We start from the raw sequence: 12,706 nt of genomic DNA on the forward strand, positions 1-12,706 counted from the left end.
ATTACAATTTAAAAGATCATTTTATTTTAATATGTTGCAAACTGTAATATATTCCTGTGAACAAAGCTGAATTTTCAGCATCAATACTCCAGTCTTCAGTGTCACAAGAAATCAATCCTTGTTTAATATTGGCCAAACAACATTTAATTCAAACGTCCAATTAATCTTTAATATTTGGCTGCTTCTGTACGATAGAAATGCTACAGCCACTGTCATTTCTTGAACAAAAACATGTGCACATCAAAACATCAGAGCTTTTATTTTGAAATCCCAATGAACAGTTTGCATATTTAGAAACATACTGGTGTATTCTCATGTGTTGGTGTAAGTTTATAAATGATTTACCTCACAAATCTGGTGAAATGGCGCACATTGCGTTACCAGATGAACATTATAAGCTACCCAAAACTCACAGCATTTGTAGAGATGGAGTTTGTTAACCGCGCCGCTGAGACACTCCACGCATGTACATGATAACGGAGCCACACTTAGCTATGAAACACAAAGCGTGTCAGACTTTATACGAGTTCCCAAATGCAAGTTATTGGAAACCCAAACAAACAGCACATGTGGGTGTTAATGTCAAGATCTGGTTCTTATTATTACCAATATTGTAAACAGTTTTTTACAGCTCAATATTATTTGGGCGACCGTTATACATTTGTTTCAGAATTCTTTGATGAGTAGAAAGTTCAAAGAGTTGGATTGGGCTCATAGATCTGGGAAGCCGAAGGCCCCGATCACACAGAACACGTTTTTTGCAGTGAGATGCGCCCTGTATGCACACACACTGTTTATGGGTTTAACCGCCTGCTGCGCCGCATGTTTTTATAGGAATGCTCTGAGCGCCTGAGGTTTACAAAAAAAATCAACTCTGAGCAGAAAAGCTTTTTTTCCACTGTCCAAATCAAATTTTTCTGAAACCATACGACAAAGGAAGGAAGGAACTACTCAGCTAGAGAGAGAGGTGGTGCTGGAAAAGCTGTATAAATATGGTTTTCATGATACTAAATACAAATTAAGTTTCCAATAGAAGACAGTTTGTTTGTGTTAAGGGTGTCTATTCTAATAAAGCTAGATTACTCTGTGGTGTTCCCCAGGGGTCCGTTCTTGGACCCTTATTATTCCTTATATCTTATGTTTTATTATCTATTTATATGTAAGTATTCTCTAAACTCTCTTGTGGCCCACTGCGGATCCTTGGACCCCAGTTTGAGCACTCTATTAATAACCTACAAACGTGCAAACAAAACACCTTATATGTTGATGGGTAAGTTATCGTGCTCACCAGATCCTCTGCCGTTTTGAGGGCTTTGACGCCGGAGCGATCTCTGCACGTGATGCGGTCGATATAGACAGACGTGAGACGGAAGAGCAGCTCTTGGATGATGGATTCATGAGAGGACGCTACTAACAGAGCCTCCCAGAAGTCCACCAGTAACTGAGGACCGCTCTCAACCTCAACGCCATCCTTACACAGCTCCTGAGAGAGAGATTAACACACACGGCTATGAGAATGACACGGACAGAAACACTCTCCGACTCTCTGTGTGTACCTGGAAGAAGAGGTCGGCCTCCTCCAGTCGCATCTTGCTGTTCTCGTGCAGCGCCACGACCGCCGCCACCAGCAGCCCCTTGTGTGTGTCGCGCAGGTGCCGGGCCAGTGTGGTGGGCATCACCTCCTTCCCTCGGCCGTGGAGCAGCAGTTTGGGCTCTTCGATGAAGCCGTACACCTGCAGCATCTGCAGACGGCAGAGAATTAACACCTGATTCAGTAACTAAGTCACTCACAAAGTCGGGAAAAACAGTGGGCGATATGACCAAAATCTTATTTCATATGAGAAATGTTATTTCATGATAAAGGTTTATATGGCGATACAGCCGTTTTTGTTATTTAGGGTTTTTTTACAATTAAAAATAAAAAAGCAGCATTTATTTAACCTGTAGTAAGAAATACTTTAGAAATGTAATATAATCAAGTGTAAAAATAAAACACTGCATAGTCTTCACTGTATGAATTAAATATAAAATTGATTCTTTTTAAATATACAAAAGTGATACAAAACTCTTTTAGAGTGACAAGGGCAATTAAACTTCAATTACAATTACATAAACTATGTGAGATTAACATTTCATTCAACGTTTATATTTAACACAATTTTAAATATAGAAATATGAAATGATGGGAAACTATGTTTTTAAACATGAAACTAAAACTGCCGCTAGATGTCGGCAAGAGTGAGTCATTTAATCATTTGATTTGTTCAAAAGGACTGATTCATTCAAGAACAAAGCCTGTTATTTTATGGATGGGTAATTAAATCATTCGCTCAACTAATTTGTTCAAATGTGGATTCACATCTATTGATGAATCCGGAACAGTGTTGTAGTCAAGACCACCTAAACTGAGACCAAGTCAAGACCAAGACTAGAGTGTATTGAGAATGAGACGAGACTTTCAAAAAATGGTCTCAAGTCATGCATACTAGGATACTACTCGAGTACTCCTACTACTTTTAACATATCTTTCTATGGAAAAAATGGTTTGATAAAGTCGTATCGTATGCAGTTCTGAATTTAGCAAACTTGTTCTGATGTGTTTTTTGCGCCCATATCTTGATTTTCGGGGGCAAATTAACCATAAAACCGTACATTTCCGACCTGCTTTCCATTATTGTGAAGTCAAGTCAAGTCAAGTCACCTTCATTTATACAGCGCTTTTAACAATATGAATTGCTCCAAAGCAGCTTTACAGTGATAATAGGAAATTAAAGTAACAGAGATTGTTTTGGCTTTACAGCAGCTCTAGAATAAAGTTATTGTCCAGCTAAAGTTAGTTTTGATTGATTGATTGATTGACTTCCGTTGCAAAGATCATTAGTTATTAACTTAGGGGCCGCTAACACGACACCGTTCTCACAGGAAACCCTTAACGCGCTCCGGCCGCCCATCCGTACAACAGCAGTGCCTGGAAGTGACAGTAAAGATCCAGTCTGCCAGCGTCGCTGTGTTTATTCCTTCAGAAAACAGTGTGTGCTGTACTTGAGTGTGTTTAGAGTTTACAGAGGGATTACGTACAGATCTGGGACAAATAACTAACAATGCTGCATAGTGTCAGCGCAATAATTTTTATATAAAAGTCTAGTTTTATGTTTATAGTAAGCTAGTTTAGTGAAACATTATGGGGCCCCCCATGGGCCTCACTGTATGGGAGGTCAGGGACCCCTCCAGCCTGCCCTCAATTTGAACACTTTCTAAGCCCAAAGAGAAGCCATATTCCTACATCAACTGATGAATTCCTGCTGAAATACCTCAGCGTGGCGGTCCATCTGCTGGCTGTAAGTGTGCAGGTCCCCCTCCCGCAGGGCCAGGGAGGCGACACACAGGGACAGGGTGATGGACGGGGCCCCGGGGGCCTCCAGCTGTCTCAGGAGGGCGATGGCCCCAGCAGGGTCAGCCTTCAGCATGGACGGGCTGTTCACAACATGAGGAAGCTGAGCAGGTTCAGCCACACTAAAGATCTCCAGGACTTTATCAGCCATGTCCTGCAACACACACACCATACAGGATGACTGTTATAATATTACATCATTATATTACAGGGTTTCTGAAGGTATCTTCAAATTCAATTTTATGCTTTTTAATACCTTTTTTAATGCCATTTTTTTTTTTTTTAATGCCATACCTGACACTAACCACAGATTTTATATATATATATATATATATATATATATATATATATATATATATATATTAGGGATGTGCAAAGCAGCCGGTATTTGTATCTGTATTTGTTGAGGGGGGAAAAGTATTTGTATTTGTATTCGAGTAAAATTCTAAATAGGTATAAAAATCCATTTTACACTTCTAATTTACGTTATAGTGTAAGTATTCTTTAATTATATCCATTATCATTATTATGGATATGCAATATTGGTTGATGTTTTTCCTTAAATCCAGCAATGAACATGTAACAACGAATGTCAATGAAAAAAAAAAATAACATAACAGCCATTACCTACGTTAACGTTACTCTGTCAACAGCCTTGTCTAAATTACCGAGCTAACAGAGCTACTAGTGTTGTCACGGTACCAAAATTTTAGTATTCGGTACCAATACCAGTGAAAATCCACAGTTCTCAGTACCAATTTCGGTACCAAAGCTTAATTTAGATTAAGTTTACATATATTAAAGTGTATATCACGGTTACAATGATGGAAACTGTATAGTATTAAAAACACTTTACAATAAGATTCCATTTGTTAGATAACATTAGATAAAATGACCTAACAATAAACAATATTTATATACTGTCGCAATTATTCTCCTTGGGGTTAATTTAAAAATACATTTTTAAAATCAAAAGTTAACATTATTTAATGCACAATGAATGAAGTGAACAAACATGACCAATCAAGTGTTTGTATTAAATAACATTCACAAACATTATTTAATGTTGTAAAAATATATTGTTCACTCAATGTATTGATGTTAGACAACGCATTAAGTAATGTTAATGGATGGTATCTTATTGTAGTGTTACCAAACTATACAGGAGATTAAACGTGTTTTATTTGACTTGACTGTACTTTTATTTAATCCAAAACTGCATTCATATTTCATTTTAAAAGGGCTTTTTAAACCTGCTAAGAGTTATCCAGCCAAGAATAAGCCTAGAACTATGAGTTCGCACCGCTTTCTCCTTTCCACAAGCGCTTGCTCTCTCGTGGCGTCTGTTGTTGCTATGCAACCGCGCCGCTCATTTGAAATCTGCACGCGCAAAAAACGCGCTATGTGAACGGCCCCTTATGACAACGTGACATTAGCCTAATCCAAAATATTACCATATGTGGCTCTTTCCTCCTTTCTTATCAACAATTGGATTTACAGCCACCACATCAGCAGCACCGCCGGTCAGGAAACGCAGCTTTTTGAAATAAAGTTTTTCTTGTTCCCGAATACAAATATTTTTAAAGTATTTGTTCGAAATAAGTATTCGTAAAAAACACATTATTCGTGCCTTTCCGAATACCGTATTCGGGTTCGGCTCCACCCCTAATATATATATATATATATATAACCCTGTCATTATATTACATAATAACAATTATACTTAGTTTTAAATGAGGTTTGCAAAGTGGTCACAAAGATTTTGTGTAATTTCATTATTCTTAACCAATAAATAAATTTATGAAACTAATGTTATGAATTAAAAGGTAAATAAATACATTTTAATAATAATTGCAAAACCGCAAACAATACAGCTGTTAAATTTGTGCGTTCTTTGAGTTCAACCAAGAGGTCAATCTGTGCATTTTAGATCCACTATTGGTCAAATGTGTTTGTGCTATGCAAATCTGCAGGTCATGATGGAGCGGGAAGTTTAATGTGACCGTAAATTATCCCCTAAATTAAATAATTAATTAAATAAATATTCCAGGTGCAGTATAAGTTGAGCAGTATTTTGATAACCACAACACATCTTTCTGACTCATCCTTTTCTTTTATATCAGACTTTTTCAAACTTTTTGATACCCAGAATCCCCAACATGATGATCCTTTTGTGAGGGACTCACTTATTAAATATAATGGCAGCTGTACATTTTGTGTATAAAGATATTTATACTATTAGAAAAATCCAAAGTTTGAAGACAATTTATTTATTTACTTTTTTTTTACAATTATATATACCATTTTTAAAGAAATTTTCCCCCAAATTAAAAAAAAAAATTCTATATTGTCATTATGCTAAAGATAATTAAATGTATCCATAAACTTTGTATTTAGTTGACAGCGTTTGTTTTTCTACCTATTGTTAGAATAATGATAGTTGTATATATAGTTATAGTTGTATAAACCTATAAAATAATAAAATAATGTTTTTATATGACTGTTAAAAACTTGGTTATATAGTTATAGTTGTATAAACCTTTAAAATAAAATAAAATAAAATAATGTTTTTATATGACTGTTAAAAACTTGGTTATCAATAGAATAAAATAAAATGATTTATTTCAGTCCCAACAGAATAAAACTGTAATCATATCAAATTCAAACTTTAACAGCCCTAAAAATTCAATTTTTGTAAAAAAAAAAAAAAAAAAAAAAAAATGCTTCTCCCTGTTTGAAAGCTCCCGTATCAGATGATGTTTAGGCCATGATTTTAGATGATTAAATTTCTATATATGCATTTGCATATCATTTGCAATAATTGAATTGCGTTTTAGCACATATTTGATGACCACTATAATCAAAAAAGTCCATGTGTGAGACACAGGTGTTTCCTTCAGTACCTTGCTAAGCTCCTCCATGTTCTCCTCGTAGATCGAATGCTTCAGGAAGAAGAGAAATCCTCTGCCGTAACCGTTCGAGGAGCTGATCATGGACATATTCCTCTTAATGACATCAGTCACAGTGAGGCCTGACATCTTATAGTACGGAAGAGCCAGATGATAGTCCTTCTTATCAAACCTGCGAATGAAACATGAGGTCAGAGTCTGACACACAGATAATGCCTGATGCCATGAGAGTGCGCGGCTGACCTGCTGAAGCAGTCTCCTAAGTGAGCGCAGCTCTCCTGGAAGGCCTGCTGCAGCTGCGCTCCTCTCTCCGCAGGCTCGGGGTCGGGGTCATCATGCTGCAGGAGCAGGGCCGTGCGCAGGAGCAGGTGACCTTCACTCAGCAGGTGAATGCAGCTCTGAGACGACGGGCTCGACTGCTCGTATCTCCTGCTGTATTCCACCTGATGGAAACAAGGAGGAACGTTTACAACCGGCATGTGGGAAACATGGACCCTATGAAATCTAGATTCTGGATTCAGTTTTATTTAATAAATCAAAATTTAGTGATAAAAAGCATATACGATTCATTGAAATCATGAAACTCATACAATTTAACACCAATTTATTAAAGTAATAAGCTTATTTTCGCTAAATTTCCTATGTTTTCATTTTTTTTTCGTTTTTTTGGGGGATTCTGTTTTAATTGTTTAATTTAACGTTAATAATCAAAAAACATGTCTAATGAATGGAATTCTTAAATCTTTCACAATTTAGTACAATTTTTACAATAATAGGGCCCTAAGAATTTTTTGGAACTTTCTCTGGATTTATGATTTAATACAAAAGTACTAATAACATAAAACATTAACACTTTAATTAATCTTTTAAAATATAAACCAAATGAACATTTAACGATTACTTTTATTTTTTGGCAAACACAGTGATGCCCAACATTTACTGTTAGAATATGAAATTACTTAAATTATTATGAGTTTTATTATTATTATTTACTTATTTACTTATTTATTTAATCAGCAGTGGGGGCCTGTCCACATGATGGGGGAGGAGAGAGAGTAACCCAATCAGCAGTATTGGCTGATGTGTTTGTTTGGGTTGATTTCAAATATCAAGTGTTCAGCAACGATTTAAAAATAAAAAAAAAACATCACATATTGCACCTTTAATTTGGTTTCATTTAAGCAAATTAGCCTTAAGGATTTTCTGCATGTGAGTGAAGTGAAGTGAAGTGAAGTGAAGTGAAGTGAAGTGAAGTATGGTAACCCATACTCGGAATTTGTCCTCTGCATTTAACCCATCCAAGTTAGTGCACACACATTAGGAGCAGAGTAGTGAGTAGTGAACACACACACACACACTGCAAACCGTGACACACACACACCCGGAGCAGTGGGCAGCCTTTAAGCTGTGGCGCCCGGGGAGCGATTGGGGGTTAGGTGCCTTGCTCAAGGGTAAACCTCTGGGTTACCAGTCCGACTCGCAAACCAATAGCCCACGACTGACACATGTGCCCATGTGTAATTTCTGTGCCATTAGTGGCAGTAAAAGATTAGCATAATCGATTTCAGATACACTGTAAAAAACACAACTTGAAAAAAGTTGAAATTACTGATTTTTATGTGTTGGTTCAGCAAAAATCCACACTGTAAAAATCTCGTACAACAAAAAAAACCTTAGTACTATTTTCCCCTAGCTTTTTCTTGTTGACTCAACTTTTGTAAATAACAGTTATACAAACTGAAAATAAGTTGTCTGTGACACACAAAAACTTTTAGTTGAGTCAACTTGACATTATTTGTTTTCTGGAGAGGTGCAACTATTCTGTAACACATCTTTTGTAGTTGAGCCAATTCAACATTTTTTGTCTATTGGAAACAGAAGTTCTTATTAAGAATAAGGTTCAGATGTAGATTTTTTTTATTGAAAATGTGTGGTCACCATTATGGTGATCAATGTTTCCTTGAGTTGAGCAGTTTGACTCTTGGCCTTTTATGAGTTTGAGGTCTTTGTAACAGTGTATAACAAAACACACAATTTGTTGCAAAGAAAGCCATAAACGAAAATGATCAGCTGATCTAGATAACAGCATCATAAAGGGGAATAGTTCACTATTCTTATTCCTGAAAAGTGATTATTTGTGAAAAATATATTATATTTACCAGCCAAACTTTAATGCAACAGATCAGACAATCTGAATTTTGATTTTTAAATACATTGTGGGATTTTTTTTTTTAGAAACACACAGACCTCAAGAATCAGCATATGAATCTCAACAATGGTGACATGCTTCATGCCACAATGCATGCTGGGAGCCATGATTTTAGTACTATGGTGGCTCCCAGCATGCATTGCGGCATGAAGCATGTCACCATTGTTGAGATTCATATGCTGATTCTTGAGGTCTGTGTGTATGTCAAAATACATTTTCCCCTTATAATGTATTTTAAAATCACAATTCAGAATGTTTGATCTGCTGCAAGAAAGTTTTGCTGGTAAAATATTAATAGAAAAATAATCAATTTTGGTCAGAAATAAGATTAGTGTTCTAGTTTATGAGGCTGAAAACTTGATCGTCTTGGTTTCTTTTCTCTTAGCAACAAATTATGTGTTATGTTAAACACTGTTACAAAGACCACAAAAACTCACACAAAAAGCCAAGAGTCAAACTGCCCAACCAAAGGAAACGCTCATCACCAAAATAGTGATGACCAAATGATTTCCAATAAACAAAAAATGTTGAACTGGCTCAACTACAAAAGATTTGTTACAGAATAGTTGCACCTCTCCAGAAAACAAATAATGTCAAGTTGACTCAACTAAAAGTTTTTTGTATCACAGACATCTTATTTTCAGTTCATATAACTGTTATTTACAAAAGTTGAGTCAACAAGAAAAAGCTAGGGGAAAATAGTACTAAGATTTTTTTTTTTGTTCAAGCTTATTTATTTTTTTACAGTGTATGCCCATTCATAACTGTTGTTGGACGCTTTACACCTCAATCAGACTGTCGCTTCCTGTCAAAGTGTAAGAATGAGATATAAACGCCTCAACAATAGCCTGGCTCTAAAAGAGTTTGTGATAATCGAATCAATATGTGAAGCTCCAGTACTATTTCTCTGTAGAGCTGCAGTGTGGACACAGTAGTGATGACGTAGAGGTTCCAGCCATGACCGCTGTCCGTCGGCTCTGTGGGTTTGGAGATAGAGATCTTCCTGGATCTGAGGAACATAGAAGACAATGATAACAGGCAAAGGTCCTAACTGCACAGTTGCATTTACTGCTTGCGTTTCCTTAAGTTAAGGTGCCGCCACATTTACTGTTGTTTTTGGTCAATAGGAATCGACAACCATCTATAATTATGTGTAAGGACTACAGATTTCTCTATGCTCATTTCGCAGTTGGTCATGCAAATTTGCTGCATTGACCAACAGAAAGCCACTTGGTTTAAAAGTGACTTCTGTTAAACTGTACTTCATACTTTACTAATGACAACAGACAATTGACCAGTTTTGCCCACAAAAGATTAATGAATTTCAATGAAATTTTCACTAATGTGACTGCACCTTTTGTCAGTATTCTAGGTCATTAAACAAATAATACCAATAAAATACACTTAAAGGGGTCATGATGCATTTTATTTTATTTTCTTATATATATATATATATATATGTATGCGGAAAAACGATTATTTTCAACCTTCATTCTGAGCCTCTGTCTGAAATGATCAGTTTTTAAGGCGCGGCTCCTTTAAGGCTAGTCAGTAAACGGCCACTGTTATAATTGGCTTACGTCACTGCATAGGAAACAGTCTCAACGCTCACAGGCTATTGCACGCGAGTAAGTGTTTTGAGAACATTATCCATATAAAACTGCCATTTGCAGACAAAGCATTATGAAATCATTTAATTATGGTTTGTAATGCAGTCAGATCCAATATAGCCGCTGCTTTCTCTGCGAACTCTCCATTACACTGTGACTCGATTACAAAACAAAATGCTCTGAACAAACATATAATCCTCTGATGTGAACCAGGTAGGGGTGTGAACCGACACTGGTCTCACGGTTCGGTTCGATTACGATTATCATGTCATCGATTCAGTTCAATTCGATACCCGGATGCACCGCATCCTCAATTTTAAATTTTACTTCAAAAGTGATGTGTGCACATGTATGTGTGCTCGCCTTAAGTTTCAAGGGAGTAAAGCTTGTTTATATGCCATTAAGAAAAGGAAAATCTGTCAAATAAATTTTGTTTTAAAGAAATGTTCATTTAAAAGCAGCGCTCATTCAGTGTATTATGTTACCATTAGAGATGCGCGCATCAACCGTCGCCGAGTCCGCTGTTGAAGGTGACGATCATCCATTTATAATCACGCGTAACACAGAATAATTGTAATTTGACCATCGGGTGCGGACACTTAAATCAGAGAAAATTATTGGGGCGGGTGGATGATTTATTTTTGGCTGCGGATTCGGGTGACGTTGGAGCTCATCCGCGCATCTCTAACAGTACAGATCCACTTTTGCAACGTGACCCCTCCCCACATTTGTACATTGATGGGCGTTTACCGCTATGGGCATGGTGTTGACCGAGCGGGAAATGTTGCGTATTTTAGAACAGAGGATCCCCCCCCCCCCCCCCCCGTCTCCATATGCTCTACTTCTATTGGATAGTCGCGTCGCGTTCAACAGAATTAATTTGCATAAAGATGGGCATCGAACAGCTTTTTGACGCGCAGCATTTTTCCAAATGAAGCGCCGCCTTCCCGGAATGCTTTGCGGACACGTCAAAGTCGCTTGACGTCACCCATAGATATATAGTGGAGTGCGGCGCGACAGAAGTGTTGCATGGACAAGTGGATCAGTACCGTAACGGTACTGCAAATTAATTCCGTTGAATGCGACGCGACTATCCAATAGAAGTAGAGCATATGGAGACGGGGGGGGAAGTCTCTCGCAGTTCCTCTGTTCTAAAATACGCAACATTTCCCGCTCGGTCAAAACCACGCCCATAGCGGTAAACGCCCATCAACGTACAAATGTGGGGAGGCGTCGCGACACCACGCAACAGTCGTGTCGCAAAAGTGGATCTGTACCGTAAAGTAGTCAGACTCTGCCAGGCGTTAACAGCTCGGGGTAAAAACGGCTAACGTGGTTTATTAAGTTAGTGGTATTACCTCCTGCATATTCTATTTGTGCGTGACATGAGCGCACACAGCGCGTGTCTTCTGCAGGTCGTGCTTACCAGGTTGTTCATAAAAGCCAAAATGTGTCCAGATGTCGGCTTTAAAGTAGTTGGAGCATTTTTAATTTTCTCGCACTCGCGTCTCGCCTCCCTCTGCCATTGTATGCTACCGCGACAAAGCACGTACGCGACAAATGACGTCAGAAAAGCGTCAGTACACTATAATCGGTTATGGTCCATTACTGAACCGATACCGAATCGTCCTCGTCTGCATCGAGATGCTTCGTAAAACGATTAATTTCGACACCCCTAGTACCGGGACACCATTAAAATAAACCAAGTCTGTATAGAGACGCAAACACAGTTTAAACTGAACGCGCATCTGTATACTGTATCAGTGTAGACAGCATCAGTGATTATAATAGGCTAATAGGTATTTGCTTTTGACGCAACGCTCACATCCAGTGTAGACACATCAGTCAGCCGTTAAGTGACACCAGTGGGCGGAGTCTATGCTCTGGAGGAGGTCATATGCAAATGTATTTTCGTGTGTTGCGCCACAGATCCCGCAATATCAAAACAAGCCATTTTTTGGAGCTTTATTAAATAAATTATTTGTTTATAATGAGGAGGATGTTTTAAGCAATATAAATCTTGCAGGGTGTTTTAATAGTATAAAGACCACTTCTATATCAAATGATCAAGGCACATTTGATTTCTAATGTCATGACCCCTTTAAATGGAGGGACAACGAATTACTTGTTAATTTGCCAGACTGAAAGGGGTTGTGGGATTAGTACAGCTGTGGTTGGTTAAATTCAGCTATATAGTGTTAAAGTGTTCTCTACATAAGAGGAAGTACTGCGAGGTTCTTGTCTCGTCTGAACAAAACTGAGATGTTATGAAGGACTGCATGCAGGTAACACTCACAGTGGGTTAGGGGGAGTTCTAGGGCTCGTTTCAGAGCGGCCCACTGTTAGGATCATGCTACTCGCTAACTTACAGGAAGGACCTGGACAGAAGGCTTTCCAGAGTCGGCGTTGAGGACGGCTCTAGACCTACAGCTACTAAAATGCCTGTCAGGGCCCTGAGTTCCCTCGATTCACTACAATAAGAGTTACAGGCCGTGTTTACTCAGTGCACTACCATTCATCTACAAACCAAACAGCAACGTCATACTGAAAGAATCAGGCAGTCAAAACGTAAGTTCATGCACTCTGA

General features: G+C 37.9%; 1 protein-coding gene across 2 annotated transcripts in view; it reads right to left on the bottom strand.

Annotated features, from left to right (window-relative positions):
* hps3 (HPS3 biogenesis of lysosomal organelles complex 2 subunit 1) overlaps positions 1–12,706 on the bottom strand; it is a 32,287-nt gene that overhangs the window by 3,651 nt on the left and 15,930 nt on the right. Inside the window, exons 10-16 of one of the 2 annotated variants that reach the window (XM_084116615.1) lie at positions 12,489–12,590; positions 9,410–9,518; positions 6,544–6,743; positions 6,295–6,472; positions 3,312–3,545; positions 1,557–1,742; positions 1,289–1,483 (exon numbers count right to left, since the gene is read on the bottom strand). In XM_084116615.1, the coding sequence (XP_083972741.1) occupies positions 1,289–1,483; positions 1,557–1,742; positions 3,312–3,545; positions 6,295–6,472; positions 6,544–6,743; positions 9,410–9,518; positions 12,489–12,590 (1,204 nt within the window). The remainder of the gene's footprint in view (positions 1–1,288; positions 1,484–1,556; positions 1,743–3,311; positions 3,546–6,294; positions 6,473–6,543; positions 6,744–9,409; positions 9,519–12,488; positions 12,591–12,706) is intronic. The other variant, XM_084116616.1, reaches the window with a different exon arrangement.

Source organism: Abramis brama (genome assembly GCF_963993115.1).
Source record: "Abramis brama genome assembly, chromosome: 6".
NCBI lineage: Eukaryota > Metazoa > Chordata > Actinopteri > Cypriniformes > Leuciscidae > Abramis > Abramis brama.